At 40.9% G+C, this 14,396-nt stretch overlaps 1 protein-coding gene across 1 annotated transcript in view; it reads right to left on the bottom strand.

The window, feature by feature from the left end:
* ARPC1A (actin related protein 2/3 complex subunit 1A) overlaps positions 1 to 14,396 on the bottom strand; it is a 156,162-nt gene that overhangs the window by 91,913 nt on the left and 49,853 nt on the right. Inside the window, exons 3-4 of the mRNA XM_078665051.1 lie at positions 4,664 to 4,768; positions 4,118 to 4,340 (exon numbers count right to left, since the gene is read on the bottom strand). Coding sequence (XP_078521177.1) covers positions 4,118 to 4,340; positions 4,664 to 4,768 — 328 coding nt within the window. The remainder of the gene's footprint in view (positions 1 to 4,117; positions 4,341 to 4,663; positions 4,769 to 14,396) is intronic.

Genomic DNA, 14,396 nt, shown 5'->3' with positions numbered 1-14,396 from the left:
GTGCTTGTTTTTCTAACAGTTCTCATTCACCAATAAGCAACTTTGTCTTTACGAGGTATGGGCTCAAAAGCAGTCCTGGCAGGAGAGGGGCTCATCATCATAAGATTTTCCAGCCCTCTCGATCGCCCCCCTAAAACCAGCCTCAAAACAACCAGGAGGGCAGAAGGGAGAGTGGCACCCTGGGATTACCTCCTCCCAACAAGCCGTGGTATTACATAAACAGTGCACCTTTGGGTATAAAAGACCTATTGTTACCAATATTTTAAAATATATATTGGGCTTTGGCGCCACCCAGAAGAGTAATGCTCTCTCATTCACGCTATTGGATGTTTGCTGCATCATTGCCCCTTCAAAGAAGTGCTTCCAACGTAATGAATGGACTTTTTATCTGAAAGTATACGAAGGCCCACACTTCCTGTCAATTGTCTGTTATATGTACTGTATGTAGAGAGCAATTTTTTATTGCTACTTTTTTCAAGAATTGACAAAATCAGCAGGGCTGGTCTTTATACGATATATGTGTGTAGTAGATTTAATCATCATTGGCTACTACCGGTGTGAACATGCATTGGCACATTTAATCAATTATTGGCTTTACCAATGGTTGTTCCCCCCCCCCCCACACAAGGCTCAACTCAAATACAGTCTGTTCTCTATTCACAGTCTCTATAAATAATGTTGCAAAAACCTTTTGCCGCAGTGATCTATAAATACTCTGGATTGAAATACTACACATGCCTGCCTCAGTTTGTCATCTCAGCTCATTAGAGAACTAGCGGCTGGAACAGATGCCAGCTTTTACTAAGCAAGTCAATAGCAATCAATATTGGACAACTGTACTCCGCATGAATGTGAGAGGCAAGACATAAGAAAAAAAATGAACGCTAAATATAGCTACTGATAAAAAAAAAAAAAAAAAGGAGATGGCTTGAGAAGAGACAGCAACGAACTGAAAACAGAAATTAATTTGCAACGTTAACAAGCATAGAATATTATGTTAAATACAATTAAGCGTTACTGCTTTATGCTCATGGCTTCTGCATTGGTTAACACCATATTTGAAGAGTGATAAAGCTAATTGTCCACCAGGCCTGCTCCCAGGTTGATGGTGCATAATAAGGAAACGTGCAATTAACCGTTTCTAATAGCCCACCGTTTTGAGACAATATAGCTAGTAGTCCCCAAACCCATAACTCATTTGACAAAGATAAATAAACAGGCCCACAGTCTCTGCGTTCGTTCCCTGTCAGTGATCGTAGCATTCAAGCAAACAAAAGTTAGTGTCCCTATTCAAGGTATTCCGACTGGATAAATCAACCTCAGCCTTTTGCTCCAGTGTACAGATAAATTACACTATGAAATGTTAAAAGATGTTCATAAAATCACTCTTTCAGCAAAAAAAGTAAACATCAGGCAGCGTTAAGATCTGATATGCAGCGCTTTATCAAGATCATTTCCCTTATACGAGCAAACATTGCAAGGTAGCTAATAGCGAGTGAGATGGACTAAACCTAAGAGCCCCCTAACCAAACAAGAAGCATGATTCTGAATGACCTAAAGTCTCTAAACCGGGTCTCCAACCTTTTCTAAAGATCTATTTATATTCAACGATACCATACCCAACCTTAGCTACTAACACATAATATCGGTGTTACAGTAGTGACCAGATCACATTAGAGAACATTAGTGGCCACCAATGCAGCATTACCAGCAATGTTGATCCAAACAATAATACCAAATACAGGTTTTATCACTTTTTAATACCTCTACATGTCCTAACAGGTCTATATGCAATTCCATAGGCACCAACGAAATAATGAGTAATAAGTCTACCCAAAGCAGCACAAATGGTGCTCTTTAATTATCTTTTGTCTCCAAGCATCAACTAATAATTTCTGAAAATACACACATTTTATGATCAAATACATGATTTTCAATCGTGGAAGCTTTCTTTATTCAACCAAACAAACCTATTTAATTTGATAGGTTGGGCTACTCATTGGGTAGATGGTTAAAAAATTTTGTGAAAGTACCAGCAGCTCCTGAGGTACTCAATCGAAACCCCTGCTCTTTAAAGTGTATTTCAGCAAACCTAATGAAAATGAAATTTGCATAGTCCACTCTGGATCTGAATATTGAAGATATTGTTAGTCAGCTGCTGTTTTCGATACAGACAAGGAGAACTTTACGCAAGCGACACACACGAAAAGTGCAGCTGCATATCACTATGGAACTTTAGAGCCCCACAGACCAAACAGCATCAAACAAAAGTCCTAAATTCAGACAGAAAAGAGATGGAAACTCATTTCACTGGCCCAGTAAGTGCCAAGATGTCACCAACCATTAACATCCCTGTTTTATCGAATTTTAATTTAAGCCAATGGCCACCTATCTACTCCCAGTTCCATCCCATGCATGAGACCAGACGAGAGACCAAAAAACAAGTGAAAGTGGCATACGTTGCGTAATTTTTTTATGTTGAACAATGATAAGCAATTCATGATCCACAAACCCACATTGTTTAGCATAAGACCATAGCCAAACTATAGAAACAAGCATTTGCAATGCAATAGGTCTCGCATTATGAAAGTTTGAGCTATTGGTCTCGTAAATGACAATTTTTTTATTTATGTGTTGATTTTGAAAATAGCTAAATTAATAGCTTTGTCATTTTCAATGCCAATAGTTATAACTTTCGCACATGTGACGACTATAGCATTTGTAATGCAACATGTTTTGTATTTACGTGACTTAGATGTATTGATATTACAAATAGCAACGGCTTTTAATTTTTTAAAATAATTAATACTTAAATAAAAGTGATTGTAATTTATATTGGCAATAGCTTAAACTTTTGTAAATAACGTTTGTGAAGATTATGTTCAGTGTATTTTATTGTGATGAAAATCCAAGAACAGAAGTGAAATAACATCTTTTTGTGACATTTGTAATAAAGCTTGAAACATTGAGAGAACATAATTGAACCAGTTGTTGTTGAATGGTTGCATAGATTAATGCTGTGGTGGTGGTGCTGCTGAGTTTTCTCTGAATCTGCGCCCACAATCTGCGCCCACAATCTGCGCCCACAATCTGCGCCCACAATCTGCGCCCACAATCTGCACCCACAATCTGCACCCACAATCTGCACCCACAATCTGCACCCACAATCTGCACCCACAATCTGCACCCACAATCTGCACTCACAATCTGCACTCACAATCTGCACTCACAATCTGCACTCACAATCTGCACTCACAATCTGCACTCACAATCTGCACTCTACATATGGTATGTTATGCTTACATACGTTCCATATATTATCCATGTATATGCCACATTTAGTTAAGAATATATGTTCTGTTTAGTTACATTACTTTGTTTGTATACCCTTTTATGCTGCTCTAAAGTTATTTCAATGGGTGAAATGCGGAGCCTGGGTAGCAGGAAGGAGAAGAAAACAGTACAACTTAACAATACTAAATATATTGTAAAAAACACAAAACGCTCGATTTCAAAGTGCTGTTGTTTCAGCTGCTGTATTGTAATTGTTGTTGATAGTCGTTTATTAGAAGATTCTTAAACTAACGACCAAGTAAAACGGTTAAAAGGAAATGTAAAGAAAAAGAAAAGAAAGGGAAAACAAGGCAGTGCTGGGAGGGGGGCTGCACACCAACTGAAGTGCTCTGGTTGCACGGCCTTCGGCCGTGTGAAGTGATAAGCCTTTGAAGTATGTCACGGCGCCTGAGGGGAGAGCAGAGTTCTGACGGCAAAGTTAGGGGAGGAGAAGTAAAGGCTGTGTTTGCGAGGGGAGGTGCTGGTGTGGGAGGAGTGCTGCTACGGCCTGGGGGAAGCTGGCTATGCAAGTTTATGGCCCAAAAGCGCGTGCCTGTGGCCACGTGAACTTCATGAAAACGCCAGCAAAAAGCTGGTGGTTTCATGAGGATTTTGAGCACATGAATTCTCGATCCCTCAATGCGCTTGCGTGCATTGTAGGTCACGAGACCTAAAAACAAGAAGGAAACAAGAGTCAGTACAACAAATTATCCTGCATTTTTTCTGCTAGCTACATATTTCAGTTTAAATGTCACAGCAAGTCTCAAGACAATCAAAAACTCACCAATCATTTTCTGACTCAAAGTAGCACACAGATATAAGTCTGGCCCCACTGCCAACGGCAAACTTGTTTTCCAGAGGTGACCATTTCACAAAGGTAGCAGCACGGTTTATTCTCAGGATCACCAAGGTCGGCTTCCACATGCCATCTTTTTGACTCCAGACATAGGCGTTCCGGTCTGATCCACATGTCACAATTCTATCACTTTTGGGGGCCCAGTCAATCCCTGAAAAAGGCAGAAAAACAGTATTCCATTTCATTAGGACAAATTAACTCTACAAAGCAATAGTCAATATGGATATAAAATTTGCTGTGTGTTCAATTTTCTCCAAACTGGTCAAAAGTGACCCCATTCTCCACCCAAAACCACTTGTTTGCAAAACATCACTTTTGCCTCCAAAAACATTTCACTAAATCAGATCTCTTTGAAAGTAATCTCAGTGAACAGCCACAGTGGGACACATTTCTAAATAACTCCTTAAGGTGCTGGCCTTCCATAAATGCAACTTCTGATTCACCTCCTGCAAAGTAGCTTCAATGGTTAATTACCTGTAATGTGGCCATTATGTTCCTTTAGCTCATGAGCCTTCACCCACTGGTTTGCACTCTTCTTATAGATGTGAACTTCGTGATTGTTGGGACTGATGGCAACCTCTGAAGGGAAAAAGAAATAATTAAAATGTAAAAATGTATTTATGTTGATTTTAGTAGACAACACTTGTGAAACAGGTAAACATCTGTCACACAATCACCTCCTACCAGCTTTGTACTGGAAGCTATTTTGTATGGCTAAGGGCAGGCACGGACAGAGCAAACTGGGTAACACTGATCTTTTGTGCAACCAAATTCCGTGGCTTCTTGGCATATCTGCAGCCAGTCTGCAGAGCAAAACTGTATTATTTCTTTATGCTTTCAATTCCAATGGGAGAAATAAAAAGAATGAACAACAGGATGTAGAGACAGCCAAGGTCAAAATGTGCCTAAAGTCTGTCTGTGGTAGTGTCTCATAGCATGACAACAGCACACATGAAATCATATTATTAATGATTCAAGCTATTGGTTTTTTAACACAGTTTCTGAAAACTGCAAAAATACTTTAGGGTTGATAAGCATAGAGGTTAGCCTGAAGGGCTAGACAAGTGTGAACATTAGCAAAGGAAAAAGCACGAGTTGATATTGTTCTTTCAGATTGACTGCCCGGCTCCTGCTAAATTGGATCCAGAATAATTTCCAGCAGTGTCATGTAACTGGAGAAAAAAAATTCAGAATGGCAGTGGAAGTGACCAGAGGAGTTGGTGGTATCTGTTCCGTGCCCTCCGAGAAGCTTAGGACACAGTGGGCAGAGAAAATGGAAACAATGGAAAAACAAGAAAAGATGCTGGGACCTGCAAAGGTGTCGTTTCTAATAGAATGTGGGGATAACAAGCCAATAAACAGTTTCCATGATTCCAAGATCTAGGCTGCCTGAGGCAAAAAGTTTCACCTAAAGCCATTCAATTTGTTTGAACTCGCTAACTAACAATTGGGGATTGGGATGTAAAATACTTAATTTCACAAATGATTCCTGGACAACCAAAATGTAGAGACAGCAGAGCATAAAGAAAAACAGGTACAAGGAAGACTGTTTGGCAGTTTCAGAATTCTTATCTATATAATCTAGAGTACCCTGCAGATTCTCTCAAACCAGCTTGATATAAAGTATTGTAGAGCAGAAGGGCAAAAAATGCAAACGCTTTGCTGGTCTTCCGTGATCTATGTAAAGAGGGTGAACTTGAGTAAGTAACTGTGAACATAGCAATCTTCAGTGCTGCCCTCTTAATAACTTCAGGAAAATCACTTTCTGTGCAGAAATTGGGCCTTTGTCCCAAAATCTTAACTGTCAGCAAGATGTCAATAGATCACATAGAAGGCAGTTGTTGGGATGCAAACTAGGACAGCAAAGCATTTTCTTCCCGATCTCCATTCCTCGAAAATGTAATTCTCAAATGGTGAAACAGATCCAAAATGACGATGCATATGAGCAACATTCCTGGTTCAATTTTCTATTGGATAACTTAAATACTCAGCAGAATATTTTTGGGGCAGTTCTGAGAATGAGATCCATCACCAGAACATACTTTGGTGGAGACAGGAATGGAACTAAGAAGCTGTTGGTGTCAAAATGGCAGGACCACAAAGCAGCTGGAGTTGAAACCAAGGGTTCTGAACTCCTCAAATCTAGGCCACCAGTATCTGAGCCATGTAGTAGGACCAATACGGATCATTGGTGATGTGCCTAAGGGTTCTGTGGGCAGACGGCAAGGACTGCTTTCCTGTTACTGAATAGCCACTTTGTGAGAGGAAGACTCCTCACCTGCAATGTTATCAGAACAGCTTGTGGAGTACAACGACTTCAAAAAAGCCTTCTTCTTCATCAAGTTAAGTGTAAGCTTAGATTTTGTCTCTCTTGTGTATTTGAGAAGTTACACATGCACAAGTGCCAGGACAACTTTTTATGCAGCAAGTCCAGATACAAGAGACAGTATTTAAGAGTGTCACCGACATCTGCTTCCTGTAGCTGCTGCAGGTTTTAAGCTTATGGAAATCACAGGAGGCGCGAAGTCTCCATTTTTGAAGCCAAATCCCTCCAATGAGGCAAAAGGACTTGGTAGTCCCACACATGAAGGGGTGGGGAAAAGGAACAGATGTGACCGGCTCATGTGGCACCTTTTGCAACCATGCAATGCAATACAATTTCCAGTGATGTTACAATGCCCTACTGTCACCTGCTACTGTGGGGAATGTTTCCACTTTCAGCCCACAACCTGGGAAACAAACTGATACAAGGATTTTGCTGGACCCAATATCTATTTGAGAGGAAGTTTTATTTATTTATAAATGAGGTGTTCATGATAGACAGGATATAGTAGAACGTCATGTTCATAGGAAACACTTCCTTCAGAGAAGCAAGTGAGCTCTTCCCCCCCTTAAACAACCTGTACAATGAGTTTTATTACCCAAGATAAACATTGCCACCTCAGCAGAGTGCACTAAGAGCCTGTAAAAGACCCACCCCTATGATTAAGGCCCAGCAAAAAACGAACCCGAGGTAAACAAGGATGGGTTTGGCCATGCCCGAGGGGCAGTAGCTGAAAATATCATCTCTGAGACGAAGAGGCACTTTTAGTGATAGTGCATTGTTTTGTTTTTTTATAGCACCTTCCTATCTCCTGTGATGTCAAAAGTGCTTAAAAAGAAGGTCTCTTACTGATATGGTAAAGCCACCCAGGAAATGACGGACCCTTTCCCTGAAAGTTACGAACTTTGAGGCATATCAGTTGGAAGCTAAAAAGAAAACTGCAAAGTAAAGACAACTGCGACAAATTGGAAAAGGGACTCATTGTATTTTTCACTTGTCACTTGCTCCGTTCATCTTGTTTTTCACGAGCAAAAATGTGAACAAGTTTGTACAGGTTACATGTGCATTCAATGTAATAGAGTGCCGTAATTTTTGTCTTTCTTTCATGTTACTTCTGTTTAAATACAGACCACTTTTTGCATTTCTTGCCATAACTGTCTCCTCCTTTTGCAACTTTTGTGCATGATTTCGAAAACGGTCTTTTAATATTACCTGTTGGGACATAGTTGCTTTTTACATATCCTAAATACAGCAAGTTTCAAAGACACAGCACAAGCGCTGCCTTTAAAAATTTAAATGAATACGTTTTAATAAATAGGTTTCATGTAAATGATTCTGCTGATGCTCTGTGTGTTCATCATACAGAATGCACAGTGCACATAAATCATTCAGAGCCAGTGATTTCAAACTAGCCAAGTCAGTTGAACACCACCGAGCGGATTTTGTTTTGATGGTTGTAATTTTTCAATTGGGAAGGGCCATCAGATTAAATCTATTTGCATCTGTAGGATAGTAATCAATATAGGCCATAAAGATATCAGTTAACAGGGGATGAGGGGGGGTGATAGGATTTTCCCGAAACTTACTTCTTAAAGTAAGTGACCGTGTTTACATTTGTTAGATTATATTTAGGTAACATTAGAAGTAATGTTGGACTAGAGTAGGTGGAGATTTTCAAAATAACAGATGCATACTGACAATCAATCCATGGTAGGAGAAACACATCGAGCAGACTGAGAAAGTTAAAGGTAGCAAATATCGCGCTTAAAGAAAAGCTATTCACAATTACAGGGCCTAGAAAATTCATATTTAAAACTAGCAAAGTTGCAGATCTGAAGACTGACAAGTTTTACATGCAATTAAGATTCCTGGGGACGATTGTAGAGCTCCACATAAAACTGGATTTACCAGATCACTGGAAAAAGCAGCATATTGTTAAGGAGGAGAGTACATCACAATAAAAACTACTGAAAATGAGAATAAAGAATGTTGACCGCGGCCTGGTTAGCATACAAGGTTTAAACGAATCCTCACTTATCTTAGCAACCTTACCAACCCAATATGCCACATTCTACAGCTTGGGTTTGAATAGAAGAGACAAGATGAATCTTCTAAGCCTTTTTCTGTAATAGAGAAATATACAATTTAAAGTCAAGACTTGGATAGCCTCTGCAGGTCTGTCAAGTGACTTTCTAACCAGAATAATATGGATAGGCAGAAAAAGGGATATGGTGGCCTTAAGTATTTTGAGGCCGATTAGCTGTGTTACGAGTCCACTGTGAGGTTCAGTGAGTGAAGGTTTTAGAATGAGTAACTTAGGATCCTTAAAAAAAACCAAGAACAGAAAAACGTATTAATAGTACAATAATATATCCAAGACAATTAATTATATGCCAGAATCAACTCCACTGGCTACATTCCAAAACTCCAAGCTCGCATAAAGATAACTGGATGACTGATCACGTTCTCAAGCAGAATCAAAATATTGTTAATTCCCATTGCTTTCTACAAAACATAACAAAAAACACTAGTCTGCAAGACGTCCACAAAGCTTTAAACTAAAAAAAACTAAGATGACTGAGCTAGGAAAAACAAATGACCAGGCTAGATGGGCAATTCAATTTTGGAGGCAGTGCTACACAAACAATGGCTAGATATGGAAAAGTCACAAACCTCCTCCATGAACATGGACAAACACTCCGTTCTTCCACCAGCAGTCCTTTTTTTACTCTAACAATCCTAAATCCTGATAGCCTAGTTGGGTGCAATGTAAATAGCAGGGCTGTCAGTCCACAGATAGTACATTGTGCACTTTAGATTCACCTTATGCATTCTTTCTGAAGACACCGACAAATTCAGTATAGACTCGGAAGCTGGATAGGACTGTGAACAAAACAGGTGCTCTAACCAAGCTCAGACATCTAGGAGCATTTGGGAAAAAGGAAGAAAAGACAGTTGCCATAGAGGGACCGGGAGGGGGTTTTACGCGTCTGTTTTTTTGAAAAGTGAAGATGAGGGGAGTGAAAGCAGCAGATAAAAGGTCTCCTTGTATTTTTATGTTTTCTAGTGGTAGGAAGCTGTGAAAGTACCAAGACAATATCACAAAACAAGGGATTTTACTATGTAAAATAGGGACAGGGTCAATTCAATAAGTACAACTAGCGTACCACATAAAATGCCTCAACATCCGCCAGATTTATAGTCCGTTTTTTGGCAATATCCATTGCCCTACAATAATTATCACACAAAAAACAAAATATTTCTAAGGCGTGTCAGCAAAACAACGTAAAATTAGTCCACAGAAACAAGAAAAATGATATAAAAAGTCTTCATATATTTATTACAATCAAAAAGTTAAAAACACAAGTACATAAAAACATTTCATTACAGTATTTTCAGAAAACAAAAGTCAGTTGTTTTTGATTGTAATAAATATATGAAGACTTTTTATATCATTTTTCTTGTTTCTGTGGACAAATTTTACGTTGTTTTGCTGACACCCCTTAGAAATATTTTGTTTTTTGTGTGATAATTACTGTAGGGCAATGGATATTGCCAAAAAACGGACTATAAATCTGGCGGATGTTGAGGCATTTTATCTGGGACGAAAGTACCAAGACATACAGTCCTACAATGTGTTTGTTGTTCCATACTTTCTAATGTTTTGTTTTCAGCAAGACGGTACCAACTTTCAGGCCACAGACTGGCAATGTTGTGTGTGCGCGTTTGTGTGTATATATAAACACAAACTTGCATACAAAAACATATATATTACATAACGTTTTCTTCATAAAACTCCATTCTGCAAACATTAGAAGACACCTTACAGTGTGAAAGGTGAGTGGTGCAAAATACAGCATGTTAATTACACACAGGCTTCTGCATCTTATCTCCCAATTTTCAAAGTGTCTTACGAACACGGTCTCTTCATCTTAACATTTGTTTCGTAATCAGGAGGTGTCAGTCTAACAGCACCCGCAAAATCCTGTTTTAGGCACATCACTTCACTCTTGAGGCTCGCCTGTTGGTACAGAAGTGTCAATTGCACTGCGCCTGGATATTTAGGAGCATGCTGTATACATCAATAACCTTACAAGAAACAGAAACATTCTTTGATATTAAACAAGCAGGTTCTTCAACCCACCGAGCTAATATATTGGCACTGGATTTTGAAAAGCTGTTAAACACAAATCACTGCACATTTGATTGGATTGGATTTGGGCATTTATAAAGCGCACACCTGCCCATGGGCGTCTAGGGAGACAAGACACAACTTTGTGAGCTCTCTCACTTGGACTAGTGTCTGAAACAGGTGGATGTCAGTTTCTTCAACATACAATTCCATCTCAAGTGATCAACTCACAGATCTATGGCCACTTTTCACCCGCACCTGAACAACACCCAATAAGAGACTAGATTTATAGGGATTCAACAAAGTTTACCTTTCAGAATATTGCACTCCTTTCCACCATTACCCCAAATAGCCGAAACTTCCACACTCAACGTCATTACGTAAAGATGCACTTTCACTGAACACTTTATTTATTTATGTGATGGTCAGAAACTGTCAGTTTTGCAACACCACTAATCTCAAAGACTACTATATGGCATCTGGCATCAAGGCAGTCAAGCCAGTTCTTGGCCTGGTGGCTCAGTAAACAAACGTATTCATTGCATAGAGGTCTGCTACCCCTATGGTTACGGGTTCACATTCTGGCAGGTCCACTTAGCTTTTCGCCCTTCTCAGCCTTATAAATGGAGGAACATTGAGATGGGCAACAGTAAATATTTGCACCAAGCAACCCTCTTTAGAGTGTGTGCTTTATTAATGTACCTCTTATGTTATGGATCCTTGAATTCATTCTTTGTAACCGGATCAGGACTGGAAACCAAAACCAGCCCTCGTAGAAATGTTCCTATCAGCCCCAAGCTGTACGAGGCAGCATCAATGAGGGCTTGATTGGGTGGTGGCAACCTATCCTGCTCTGAAAGCAAGACCCTAGCCTGCAGCCTACCAGGGAACTGCCAGAGTGGCAGCATGGACACTCTGGCCTTGTTCGTGACTGATTACTACATATAGCTATTAGGTTGAAAAACAGCACAGTGTACAATCTTCTGTCGATCGTCTGGGCACCGGAAATGTAACCAGGATGGCTCAGTGGCATGCACACTTGTCACAGAACTACACAGTGATCTGCAGGTCATAAGCTTGAACCCAGTCATAGCAGGCTCAGGCGTTGATCATTCAGAGATTGGTAAATCAAGCACCGTTTAAATTGGGTAACAACACACTCCTTTTAGACCACTCAGAAGAGGGATACATAAGGTTTGAAGATCTATATAAAACAAGTTATTATGGATGTGGCAGGTTTGCGGATAAACACATCGTACAGTGACCCATGCATTGATTGCCACAACTTTGGCGCAAACATTCTGTTATGTGCACGGAATGTATTTTGGATTCTATTTTGTAGATAGAACCTCTGATGATGCGTGGAATTTTCTGCGGAAGCACAGAAGACTGCAGGATGAGGAGCAGTTAAGACCTCCCTTCCGTTCATATGAGGATTAATAATAACTGGAAGTTAAAAGCTGCCTAGACCAGTATTTCAAACAAAATGTTGTCGACTAGTATTGGCATGGATTTGGGTAGACGTTAATAAGGAGGATGAAGCCTGAAATCTTGGTTTCTGTCACTGTATTGTGTGGTACCAGAAACCTACGTTATTTACATTTTCAGCTTAAAGTCAGTGAACCGCTGCAGAAAGGAAAGCGAGCAGAACAACTTCGGTTAGCAGAAATTAGGATAATTAACGGATTAAAGCTTCTTTACTGTTGGTGCAGCCGTGTGATGTTTGCTTTCAAAGCCTCGGCTCACGCATTTTTCAGCGCCCACATCTGCCTGCATATTCTGTGATTGTGCACCAACGTTCAAGCCTCTACCTGGATAAGCATGGGGCAGGCAATGTGACCTTGCGCAACCGCCATCTTGTGACTAGTCTTTTGGGAAGTTTCCCGGTGCAGCGCACTTCAAATCAGTGCGCATTCTACCCTTGTTGCTAGAGGCACATTTCACTGTGGAATTGTAGCACTGGTACCACTTTTCACCAGTGTCTGGAGATTCAAGCTACCATTGCGCCTACAAACTTAACAGAAGGTGAGGTCTATTTGGGATATGGGCAATGTGTCTGGCGATGAAGAGTCTACTTGAACTGTGTGTGTGTGAGACTGTTGGTTACAGAAACTTGTGGTCAGATTGAGGAAATTCAGGGGCATTTCACAGGTCTGCATTATAATAAATATGGCTCAATAAACCTTTTGCATCAGCCCACCTCATGCCTATTGATCTTCAGAGTTAGAACCTTCTATAAAAATGGATAGAATGGAAGGCCTATATAGAGGCTAAAAATTAAGCCAACGATATGTCTGCAGAACAAAAGAAGACAATTATTTTTCACTCTTTGGGGCCTAATGGATTGAAAACTTATAACTGCATGCGTAAGGCAAAAATGATTGGTGATATCAATATGTTTGATGCAGAAATTAAAGATCTGGATACATATTTTGCACCAAATGTTTGCATTGGCATTAACAAGTTACAAATTCTATCAGTGGACACAAGGAAAGAATGAACCTGTGGATGATTGTGTGGCAGGTTTAAAAAACCTTACCTTTGGATTGTAAATTAGGAGCATTGCAAGGTGATTTAGTCAGAGACCAGTTAAATATGCATGCAGTAACATTTATGGTTTAATGGGGATTCCCCACTTGAAGATGTTTTGCCCGTTGTTCGGAAGGCTGGGATGTCTGACAGGACTGTGAATGTTCTGAACCAAATGTGAAAGAATCTGACACCGTGAACAAGTTGGCTAATCATCCTAATGATAGGAATTATTCTAGACAGAGTTAAACTAGGGACAAACCAGTTATGAAGGAAGGTAATCGAGATTTCCGTTGCGACAATAAAGAACATTTGGCATACAGTAAGATTTGCCCTGCATTGAAACAAAAGTGTAGTTGTTGTGCCATAGTGGGCGACTACACCAAGATTTGTAAGAAGAAAGCCATGTTAAGTGTTTGTACGAAGAAGCCAGAAGTTTGGAAGGAAGTGATCCCGAAAATTACATGAAATCTAGCAGTGTTGAGAATTTGAATGACAAATTAGCATTAAACACAATCAATCAATCAATCAGAGCATTTGTATAGCGCACTACTCACCCGGAGGGTCTCAAGGCGCTGGGGGGGGGGGGGGGGGTGTCGCTACTGCTCGAATAGCCAGGTCTTGAGCTGCTTCCTGAAGGCGAGGTGGTCCTGGGTCAGGCGGAGGTGGGTCGGAAGGGAGTTCCAAGTCTTGGCGGCCAGGTAGGAGAAGGACCTTCCTCCTGTGGTGGCTCTTCGGATGCGGGGGACGGCGGCGAGGGCGTGGCTGGTCGATCGAAGCTGGCGCGTGGGAGCGTAGAAGTTGAGGCGGCTGTTGAGGTATCCTGGTCCTTGGTTGTGTAAGGCTTTGTGTGCGTGGGTGAGGAGCCGGAAGGTGATTCTCTTGTTGACCGGGAGCCAGTGCAGGTCTCTCAGGTGTCCGGAGATGTGGCTGCGGCGGGGGATGTCCAGGATGAGTCGTGCTGAGGTGTTCTGGATCCGCTGGAGTCTCTTCTGGAGTTTGGCGGTGGTTCCGGCGTAGAGGGAGTTGCCGTAGTCCAGACGGCTGGTGACGAGGGCCTGGGTGACCGTCTTCCTGGTCTCGGTGGGGATCCATCGGAAGATCTTGCGTAGCATTCGCAGGATGTGGAAGCACGACGAGGAGACGGCGTTGACTTGTCTGGTCATGGAGAGGGAGGAGTCCAGGATGAAGCCCAGGTTGCGTGCGTGGTCAGTTGGTTTGGG

This window comes from Lissotriton helveticus, chromosome 10 (assembly GCF_964261635.1).
Source record: "Lissotriton helveticus chromosome 10, aLisHel1.1, whole genome shotgun sequence".
NCBI classification, from domain to species: domain Eukaryota; kingdom Metazoa; phylum Chordata; class Amphibia; order Caudata; family Salamandridae; genus Lissotriton; species Lissotriton helveticus.
Note: the sequence above shows the minus strand (reverse complement) of the source record. Positions and strands in the feature narration are given on the sequence as shown.